The 11,292-nt window shown below is 43.8% G+C and overlaps 1 protein-coding gene across 8 annotated transcripts; it reads right to left on the reverse strand.

The window, feature by feature from the left end:
• Positions 1 to 302: 302 nt before the first annotated feature.
• TMEM14A (transmembrane protein 14A) lies at positions 303 to 11,082 on the reverse strand. 8 transcript variants are annotated; one of them, XM_006056768.4, is made up of 7 exons: positions 10,755 to 11,077; positions 7,899 to 7,983; positions 7,141 to 7,240; positions 6,381 to 6,465; positions 4,045 to 4,146; positions 2,682 to 2,769; positions 303 to 914 (listed from the first exon to the last, which is right to left on the reverse strand). In XM_006056768.4, exons 4-7 carry the CDS (start codon positions 6,448 to 6,450, stop codon positions 875 to 877), a joined length of 300 nt encoding a protein of 99 aa, XP_006056830.1. In that variant the 5' UTR covers positions 6,451 to 6,465; positions 7,141 to 7,240; positions 7,899 to 7,983; positions 10,755 to 11,077; the 3' UTR covers positions 303 to 874. The 8 variants fall into 8 exon arrangements, with proteins under 8 accessions (XP_006056830.1, XP_006056828.1, XP_006056832.1 ...); XM_006056766.4 differs by lacking the exon at positions 7,141 to 7,240 and having other exon boundaries at positions 10,755 to 11,082; XM_006056770.4 differs by lacking the exon at positions 7,141 to 7,240 and having other exon boundaries at positions 7,899 to 7,948; positions 10,685 to 11,075.
• Positions 11,083 to 11,292: the final 210 nt, after the last annotated feature.

Genomic DNA, 11,292 nt, shown 5'->3' on the forward strand with positions numbered 1-11,292 from the left:
AGATGTTTCTTGCTGTTGGTTTTGAGAATGGTAGTTAATTAATTGTAGTTGATCTTCACAGTATAGAATGAGGGTGATCTGATGTCCTCAGTGGTTTAACACTATTTAACATAAAATATTAAGGAATGACAATCAGGGAGCCATGTATCAGTATATTTTCTTAATATTTTTTATTATTCCAAATTGTAAACATTTAAACTTTCATGTATTTTCTGTTATTATAAAGGGAGTAAAATAGAATCCTTGGGAAAAATACTATCAAAGATGATAAGGATATAGAGAAGACTTTAAAATGAGAGAAACAGGCTTAAAACAGGTCTTTATTTGAATACTGAATACATAATATTTGTACAGAGTGTGCTGGGGATGAAGTTTATTAAAGAAAAAAAAAAACCACTGGCAGAAATACAATTAAAATGGGAAAAAAAATCGAATATAACACAAATGACAAATAGATACAAGAGCATTCTATGAAGCCTGCTTTGGGCATTCCATCATCTGATAAGTTATAGTTTATAGTTTAAACTTACTCCAGACATGAGTATTTGGAACCACCATCTATAAAACATGACATAGAAAATCAAAGAGTACATCACAATTTATGATGTACATCACAATTTCATTAAAATATCTTTAATGAAATAAAAATCTAACAATTAGAAAACGGTTAAACTATTTATTAAAAAAAAAAAAAAGAAAAATCCCTCAAACTAGTGTCCATATTAGAGGCGACAGTGTTTCTTGGGCAGTTTCCAACATAAAATAAGACCACATTGAACATTCCATACTGAAATTTATCTTTTCAGTACAAACAGTAGGCTTCTGGCCGTTAGAGCAGAACGACTCAGATTTAGTTTTCACTTTCTCTGGCTTCTCAAAGCAGCAGTAAGACAAGTCTCAGGATCATCAAGAGGCTGGATTAAAACAAGACAGGCAAGGGGAGGTGACTCAGGAGGTGAGAGAAGGCTCACATGCCCACCTAACCTGTGTGGTACTAGACCCTGGCTTCCAGGGTGCGGCTCTGCTGCTACTCCCTGGACCAGAGATGCTCTCAGGATCCCTGTACTTGAACTTCCCAGATGTGACTGAACTGGCCACTTAAAAAATGTTCACTAAGTGAAGGAGAAAAATCAGAATTTAATGTTCTGAGAATCTGGGCTGAACTTTCATAAGAGAAATGTTAGGAAACAAAATTTTCAATAGATAGTAAAGGCAAGGAGCTTGAAAAACTCATCAAGGGGCAATTTTGTGTTATTATTACAATCTCAGCTACTTTCCAAGCTTGGAGTCTTGACTTTTTAACCTGTAAACCCTACTTTGACTTTCCACCACCAAGTATCATCATTAGAACAGGACCCTCATTAGAAACCAGGCCTGTATAATCACACTTTCGTTCCCAAATCATAAACATTATATCTAGCCACGCTAGAAAATTCTATTGAAAAGTAGAAAGCAGAAAATTTCTCATTCTGTTACCACCTAGAGATTACTAACATGAAGTATTTGAAGTATTTCCTTTCTATCTTGTTTTTCTATACACAGACTTTCAAAAAATTGAGATCACACTATATTTGGTTGTTTATTCTGTTTTCATCTCCTATTTTGTCATTAATATTTTCAAACATCACTAAATGGTTTTTGAAAATATGAGATGCAATGCTTGCTCAATATTCCACTAAGTGGACAAAACAATTATTGAACCATTTCCTTACTGGTGAATTTTCAAGCTGCTTCTAATTTTTCAGTTCATCATATCTTCAACTAGACACAGAGTTGCAATAGACATCAGTCTTTAGATATATCTCATTATTTTTTTAGCATAAATTGCCAAAAGTGAAAACCTACATCAGAGAAAATGAACACATTGATAGCTTTCAACATATAAAGGCAGCTTCCAAGAAGAATTTAAAATGTTATGCACAAATTTTTACTTGGGAATGTGCTTAATCTCATGGAAAGAATTACTGAGATTAAGAGAAATGTGAAGCTCCCTGTTTATCTTTTTTAAAAATATTAAGTTTTCTCCCTTAAAAACTCAAAATAACTGTGAGACTGTCACTGTCGAACTCTCTAAGAGAGATACCAGATTTAAATGAATACACTTACTGTCTCAGACAGGTAAATCCTGAGAAAAAATGAGGCTGATTTTAATTCTTTATTCTGAAAAAAGGTAATTGTGTACATGTGATAAGATACTATAGCAACACTAAGTGTATTCGATAAAAACATTCCCAGGCACATAAATGTCAGCAATTGACTGAATGGATGCTGCTGCTGCTGCTGCTAAGTCGCTTCAGTCGTGTCTGACTCTGTGCGACCCCACACCAGGCTCCCCTGTCGCTGGGATTCTCCAGGCAAGAACACTGGAGTGGGTTGCCATTTCCTTCTCCAATGAATGAAAGTGAAAAGTGAAAGTGAAGTAGCTCAGTCATGTCCAACTCTTTGCGACCCCATGGATTGCAGCCTACCAGGCTCCTCTGCCCATGGGATTTTCCAGGCAAGAGTACTGGAGTGGGTTGCCATTGCCTTCTCCAGAATGGATGATGTTTGAAGGTTTTATAGTCATGCTGACTGTAATAAAAATTACTTTGACCTTTCAAGTTAAAACTGACTTTTGCTCAAAATTCAGCACTTCAAAATGACAGCAGAGGAAAGAATAGATCAAAATAGGTTTTTCTTACCTTAAACCTGCAACCAGTCCAGCTGGCATGATTTTCTTGGACCTCTTAAATCTCACCCCCATTATGGTGGCCAGGAAGAAAGCTGTAACTAAAAAACAGACCAGTGCATGAACCAGGGCCTCAAACATGTTATCAGTGCTTGCTTGTGAAACAGATGGATTTGATTTCAGCTTTCTAATATAACAATGATTATGTGTTGGTACTGAGTTGCTATGTTCTTGAAAAGATAAAGTGTTCTGTCAAAATACTTTATAAATTAGCTAATCAAAAAGGTTTCTGAGTAAACAAGCATGTTAAAATCCATTACTGAAATATCTTGAAAAGAAAAAGTGTTTTTCTAACTTAAATGTCTATTTATAGAATACTCCTGGGAAGGCCAGGACTGTATCTTTTCCAAGTTTCCTCAGGAATACTAGGCAGTATGCCTAGACTCACAGGAGACTTCCAATAAATGGAAGGGAAAGAATCAGTTTGTAAAGTGAATCTTTAAAGTAAGACCTGATTAATAAAATAATAGTAGGAAAAGGCTGACTTTATTTTGTAGCATTCCATTTTCAAAAAAATGAATGCTTGGAGACGAAATATATAACAACAGTCTAATAATAATACAAATTCAGAAGCACCACACCAGCCTTTTAGGAGCTGAACCACTATGATAAGAGATTATGTAAGAGACTAGGCCATTGATATCACAATTTAAGAACAACTTTAAAGGCAAAATCACTTGCTGATACACAAATCAACATGACTGGCAATAAGATACATTTACTGTTTAAGTGCATATGAATAAAATGCCCAATATATGTGTATCATTTTTTAAAATATTTATTTATTTGGCTGTGCTAGGTCTTAGTTGCAGCATGTGGGATCTAGTGCCATGACCAGAAGTTCAGACCTACACCCCCTGCCTTAGAAGGCAAAGTCTTAACCACTGGACAGTCAGGGAAGCCCCAGCCTTGCTTTTCTAGGTTCAATCTTAAGGCAAAGTGGGATCTAAAAGCAGTTTGTAAATTCAATAAAACAATCCAAGACTGTCTCTTTTTAGACATTTTCACAGTAATAAAAACTATGCTAATGTGCATTTAGGAGGGTTAGCAGAAAATTCAGACATAACTCCTCATTTTTTCTAATTTTATTTTCTCTTCCTAGTAACAAACTTTACAGAAATATTCTTCTGAGGCCTGGCAGCAACATCATTACTTTTGATCGGGTCTGTGTAGAGAGGAACAAGAATAGCGTTCCAACTCCATACAAGCATTTTGCTACCTGCCAACTCACCAGTATTTTCTAGGACACCTGGGCTGGGTATTAAAAAGCTACCCCCAAGCTTTGATTCTGCATAACCAGGGAAAAAACGCCTTACACAGTGACAGCTTTACATCTCGCTTGTCATTGGAGACACGGTAAGCTCCATAGCCAGCCAAAAATCCAACAAAAAGACCAGCAATCAGAGACAGAACACCACCTGCAGGGGGAAAAAAAAGTAAGGGTTCAGATAGAAAATCTGCAAATGAAGACATGCCTTTATCACTTAATGTGTGATATATGCAACACGTGGAAAAAATGTGTTTCTTCTTGGGCACTGTAACTGGACAAGGCCAAATCATGTATCAGCTATCCATGGACAGTTTCTAAGAAATGACTGTTTCATGCAGAACCCCAAGTACACAGCAATGAGAGGGATGGGTGTGGAGATAAAGCCTGCCTTGGAGTAGCGCTTCCAATGGCAACTGCATGATCTTAGACAATTATCTAACTTCTTTATGTCCCTCTTTTATTCCCCCTATTCTCTTTGCCTCTATTATTTCACTCTCAGGTTGTGATGATAAAAATAAGATAAATGATGTTTTCAACTCATGGAGGTAGATGGGGTCCTATGCAAACCAAGCAGTGGTTTTGTCCTGAATAATTAACAAAGCTTCCAGCCTCAACACATCACGACTCAGGGGTGGATCAGGACCACAATGAGTAACAGGAAAAACCCGGTCTCTGATTCAGCTAACCAGCTGCCAACCCATCCCCTTCCCCACCCAGTACCCACCCAGTGCTGCCCCGGGCACTGGGACAGACAGAGAGGACTTCCTCTGCCCCGGGTAGGGAGCAAGAGGGTACACACCAGTGATACTGTGACTAAGACATATAGTCCCCACTTCAAGGCACTCACTCTATTTAGAATCTATCAGATTGGAATCTCAAGGGTCAAGGCACCTCTGGGGTTTTTTGGGGGGAGAGGGATTTAAATGTATCATTTGTTTTTATTGAAATATAATTGATTTACAGTGCTGTATTAGTTACTGATGTACAGCAAAGTGATTCAGTTACAAGTCATCTCTGTTTTTTAAAACATCTACAGAAAATTCAGATTGCAGCAGGGTTAAGAACCATTACAGCAATGCACATACACACACACACACCCATCCAGAAACCGAAGCCACATGCACTAGGTTCTAGCTTAATTCTTCAGGCAACAAGTGGAAGAAGATGTCTTATAACTAAAGTAACCCTCTCCTGCCACACCCTCCAGCAACCCCAACACACACACACACACACACACACACACACACAAGCTCTCTTTTTTACCTACACCTCAAAAAAATCACTCGGAGAAGTCAATAGCAACCCACTTCAGTACCCTTGCCTGGAAAATCCCATGGACAGAGGGGCCTGGTGGGCTGCAGTCCATGGGGTCGCTAGGAGTCGGGCACAACTGAGCGACTTCACTTTCACTTTTCACTTTCATGCATTGGAGATGGAAATGGCACCCCACTCCAGTATTCTTGCCTGGAGAATCCCAGGGACGGGGGAGCCTGGTGGGCTGCCATCTATGGGGTCACACAGAGTCAGACACGACTGAAGCGACTTAGCAGCAGCAGCAGCAAAAAATCACTAAAAGAAGTAACTTTCAAAACCATATAGACCTGAAATTCAAGTCCTCCAATGTCACTAATAAAACAGTCTTCAAAATATAACTTCATTTTATGAATTTCTTAAAAAAATAAGAAAGAGAAATTTGGGACACTGTGACTATATAAGTGCATTTACCTTAAACAAGCTAAAATAGAAAACTTGGCCTTTCATTTTTTCTCCATGAAAGTCTTTTATCAACTGGGTGTTTTCTCCATCTTGGGACAGAGATGAAGAGACCACTTCAGATATTATATCTAAGTATTGAACAAATTTTCTGTTGCAACACACAATATCAACATAATTCTGTTTTTTGACACTTTTGCGACCCCATGGACTATACAGTCCATGGAATTCTCTAGGCCAGAAAAGTGGAGTGGGTAGCTGTTCCCTTCTCCAGGGTTATCTTCCCAACCCAGGGATCGAACCTAGGTCTCCCACATTGCAGGCTGATTCTTTACCAGCCTGAGCCACAAGGGAAGCCCTTTTGACACTACGAGTATGTAACAAAAAAACAAACTCATCTGATAATAAGAGAGTAGCCCTGAGGAGTTCAAGTCAATTATGCAACTGATATTAACAGATGAAGGGAGACTCAGACGCCCAGGCTCTGGAATGACAGGCTCTGTTCACCCAGCCGCAGGGAACCCCCCTCCTTCCCCGAATCCTCCCACCACATGCTGGTCCTCAGCCACCTGAGGACTTCATGTCCTATTTATATTTATAGACTCCTCAGATGATCCCAGCACAAATTCCCACCAGGTCCTTTTGATGAAAAATCTGGTTTGGCCTCACCTCTCCGCTTATATCCCAAAATGCTTCCGAACGTCACCAGGGCTGCATAACCAAAACCAATCAGGTCCATTGGCAAGGTTCAAGTCTAAAGCAAGGGGGAAGGGAAATATTTTACAAGATAAAAAGAGTCTGGGGGAGCAAATGTATATAAAAATGATGTGCATTCCACAGAATTAAATAAATTAATTTCTCTAGTTCACTAAGAAAAGGGCAGCTAGATCTTCCCCCTCTCCCAACACTCAGCCGCCGTCCCCCTCACCCTCATCACTCTCAAGATCACTGAGGGAGACACCTGAGGCTGATTTTCCTTTCCTGTCTGCCAAGACTTGCTGTCCTCTCAGTTGGGGACGCCTTTCCCACTCCCCAGCAGGACTTCTGCTCTGGTTAGCCTGGTCTCCTAGCGGGGCAGTGACCCTGCCATGTTCACTTTGCACTCCGGTGCCTGGAACTTGCCCCCTTCTCCCCGACCAACATTCTCTACGCACCATCTCCCTCTGAACCTACTTTCCTTCTCAGCCACACCCCTAACCTCCTTAACCACGCCCATCTCAAACCACACCCTAACTTCCTTAACCACGCCCCTCCTCAGCCGCACCCCCTAACCACCTTAACCACGCCCCTTCTCAGCCACACCCCCTTAACCACTCCTTCTCAGCCACACCCCTAACCCCCTTAACCACGCCCCTTCTAACCACACCCCCTAGCCTCCTTAACCACGCCCCTTCCCAGGCACACCCCTAACCCCCTTAACCACTCCCACCTGCACCGTCCACCTGGTCTGGAGCGTCTGCTCTTCTAACATCCCTGACCTTAACTCTATCTTGTAATTCTTTCTTTTTTGTACCCGCTCCTCTTCACACCTAAGAACAGGAAAGGGGTAACAAGGACGTGTGCTTGTTGACTGATTCCCTTTCAACGTGCTCTTTGCTTTGTTGTGAGACAGCTCTCCTGTGGTGGCAGAGACACCCACGCTTGGTCCATGGGAAACCACTGAAGGATGCAATGCAATGCAACCCTGGCAGGAAGTTAACTGCGTGACCGTGAGATCCTGCAGGCCTCACAGAAGCAGCTGAAACACCCATGGGTGAAAAGTTCGAAGAAACTCCATGGAAATCCTGCCTGGAATTCTCCAAGACGTAGGAGAAAGAGTGCTGGCTACAGGTTGGACACATGGCCTCTGGTCACTAGTGGCTGCTGGACCCTGGACCATGCCCCATCTCTAAAAGGCAAACTCCCCCAAAGTGAGGGGAATAGACGAGATAAGCTCTAGAGTTTTTTTTTTTTTTAATTATTATTCTAAGATTCTGGCGGTGACTGCACATCTTTTTACATCTCTATTTTTCTCCCTGGGAAAAACAATTATCTTTGTATACATGAGGAATGGTATATGAGAATTTTTTGTATTTTCACAATTTTCTCACTGTTTGCCATTTAGGTTAACCTGGTCTTTAATTCTCTGCAGCAACTGGTAACAAACTGGCCCAGAAGAATGGAAAAGGAGGGTAAGTTAGCACTTACTGTGAGGAAGGGTCTGGGGTTGGGAGCCCAAGGCACAGGAGGTGATGGCGCTGAAAAGGAGGCAATGATGGAAAATTCTCAATGTCTGTGGGATGAAGAATTAAAACAGGATGGTTGTTGATGCCCAAGAAGTGGTCCAGTGGGGCTGAATATAGAAGAAGGAAGGACGTGTATTCCAAAACCATGGATAAATCATAATAAGGATGTCGTTCCTGAGCAGTTACCATGTGCCAGACACCACTGTAAGGCCTTATATGTATCAACTCATTTAATTATCACCACGACCCTAGGAGGTAAGTACTATCATTATCCACTTTGCAGATGAGGCAACTAAAGCACAGAAAAGGCAAGTAGCAGCCCTGAGGTCACACAGCAGAACCAAGATAGCAGACTCAGAGAAGTTTCATTCCTAATCAGTAGTACTTCCCAAAACAAAGTTAGCTGCCAAAAGAGTGAACGTACAAGTGAGGCTGAAGTTCCTGAAAGTTTTCACTTCTGGGTTAAGCACTTCTTGGCCTCGTGGCTTAGCCCACACTGCACTAACTTCCACCTGCAGACCTATCACCCTCAGCCCTGTGAGCACCTCACGTCCAGTCCTACTTCCTGTCTTTCTCAAGGAGGCCATCACATTCCACGGTGTACGCTTGGCTTCACCAACGTGTAATGTTAGGCATGTTCCTTAATCTCTCTGTATCTCAGTTTCTCCATCTGTAAAGCAGGGATAATAAAAATACCTACCTCACAGAGTTGCTGTGGTGATGAAATGAGTTAACACTGTAAGGCACTCAGAACCCATGCCTGGCACACACTGAACACCCAACAAATATTAGCTGCTCAAATGATGATTCCTCCCTTTCACTCTTACACCCATTTTTAAGCTTGATGTGAACAAGGGCAATACTACTTCAGCACAATGAGAAATCAACTGAGGCAGGGTGATTTATGATGCAGGCGTTCATAGACTCAAGCCATAATATTACTGATATAACTTGCATGTATACTCAATTACATCAACGACTATCTCTTGGGTGTCTTCTATGTGCAGGCAGCAGGAAGAGATGGAAAGCCCCACTGATGGACACAGCCCTGGTCTTCCAGGACTTCCAGCGCAGCACCAGGAGGGCCGCAGCTGCCTGAGGGAGCCCCCGGAGGAGAGGCACAGGCCCTATAACCAGGAGCTTCACCCTCCCAGGCTGGCAGCCTAAGCTTCATTCTGTGAGGAAGCAGGGACGCAGCTGGGACCTTGAGGCCGGCAGGAGTAAAGCAAGGGAAGAGTCTGGCGAGGAAGAGTATGTCCTAGGCAGAAGAGAGACACCTACAAAAGCCTAGTGGCATGAGACAGCATGGCATGGTTTTAAAACGGAGAGAAGTGCAAGGGGTGTGAAAAGAGCAGGCGCTGGTGAGTAAGGGCCGGACTACTCCTGGAAGCCCTGTCAAGGGAGTATGGTAAAGATGGGCTGGGAGACTGATGCAATAAGCCAAGCAAGAGATGATGGTGGTCTGGCCTGGAGAAATGAGAGTGGAGTGAGGTGGACATGTCAGGGGGTTGACTCAACAAGCCCGGAGTGGGGGAGTGGGGTTGGCGGGGAGTAGGGAAGGGATAAGTCTCTGGCTTGGACCACTAGTGGGGATGCTGTTTCCTGAGACAGGGAAACAACATATTCAGTTTAAGATGACCAACATACAGACAGGAAACATCCTTACATACAGAGGTGAAGTTATGAGAGAGATCACTCATCATCAGGTGGTAACTTAGGAAGCTAGTTTTTTCCTTAAGTCAATCACCTGCTGTGGAAGGCTGGTTCCTTTCCCTCCTCAAAGCTCCCCAGTTTTTTCTCTGATCCTCTCTTGGGGCCCTGATGTACAGTCACTTCCGTTGAGCTCTCTCCTCTGCACCAGTCAAGGTCCTTGAGGACTAAACTCAGGAATAACTTCTGCCTTAAGATACTCTGAAACCGACCTACCCTCGGTATAGCTCTATTGCCAGGAAAAAGCCCTTCATATCCTTAGGGAGCCGAGTGTTGTTCTAAGGAGCCAAAAGAAATCTATTCTCAACTCTTGTAAGGGTTTACAGCGAAAATCCAAACAAAAGGCAATTCTCCCTGTCGCTCCTTTTCCGTTGCAGGACGGTTTGATTTGCTCAGAATCACACAGGAAAGCCAGAGGCTGCGTTAACAAGGCGGGGACCGGAATGAAGATGGTGTGCGCGACGCATCACGTGCTCCCATCGCAAATGCAATGCCCACTCCTTGGAAAGGCCAGAAAGCATCTTGGGTGCAATGCAGCAAAATGATTTACTGCTCAGCGCACAAAACCAGGTGACAGGGCCCTGCCTTGTCCCTAGCCCTCCAAAATTTGGAGAACCCACTAAGAGATCTCCCTAAGCTATTATATAAAAAGCATTTCCATATGCTGAGTATCAATAATTACCTACCTTTGAACTCCTTGGGGCTTGAAAGACATTTTCGAGTGAAGTCTGGGTGGTGCTGGGAAGGTTTGAAACCTTACCAAGCATTTCTAAGATGATCCAAGGGCCCCACCCCTTTCTCCATCTCTCCCTAGCTTCGGGAAAGGAGGAGGGAGGACAGGTAGGAGATTCAGGACCTTGGAAGGAAGAAATTCGGGGACTTCCCAGAAAAAGGAGAGAAGCAATCCCCGGAAGAGGAGACTCCACCCCCTGGAAAATCTTCCCAAGTTTCTCGGCATCGTTATCTGCCTATTTCTGCACCTTTGCATGAAAATTACGGGCACAAAGATCTCGAGGTACAGCCAGATGTACAGCTCACCTGCAGCCTTAAGCTCTCCCCGCGGCTGAAAAGAAAAAATTTGGGAGACAGCTAAGGGAAAACTTCGTACCTGGAACCGAGAAGCTAACCTCGCCGTCAGAGCCTTCCCTCTCTGAGAGCTCCCCTCCCAGCACTGGGCGGGGCTGCTGGTTCCAGGAAGCACCGGCCCCGCCTCCGCACGCGCATGCTCAGCATCCCTTCCTCCGCTGCTCGGTTCTACCCGGCCGGTGTCCTACCCGGCCGGTATCCGGCCGGTGGCCTCCCGGTGCAGCGGAGATTGTTACTTGGCTGTACCACCTGCGGTGCCGGCGCTGTAGCATCTCAGGCGGCGGCCACACCTGGTCACTCGCTCGGGACCCGGCCACTCGCTCCGGCGGCCCGGCTTTCGGTCCTGGCCCTGATCCTGGGACTGGAGCCTGCTGCCCCCTGCCGGACGGAGCGAGACTGGGCGTGGACCTGGGTGTAACGGGGATTCCAGATGGCAAAAGATTTTTAACCAGTATAGAGATTCCTGCATTTAAGGGGCGTTTGTGGGGCCTCTCCAGCAGGCCTTTTACGTACTCTCCAGCAGATTGACCCTATTTTCAGCGGAGGGAGCTAAGGTTCGG

This window comes from Bubalus bubalis, chromosome 2 (genome assembly GCF_019923935.1).
Source record: "Bubalus bubalis isolate 160015118507 breed Murrah chromosome 2, NDDB_SH_1, whole genome shotgun sequence".
In the NCBI taxonomy this organism is placed as follows: domain Eukaryota; kingdom Metazoa; phylum Chordata; class Mammalia; order Artiodactyla; family Bovidae; genus Bubalus; species Bubalus bubalis.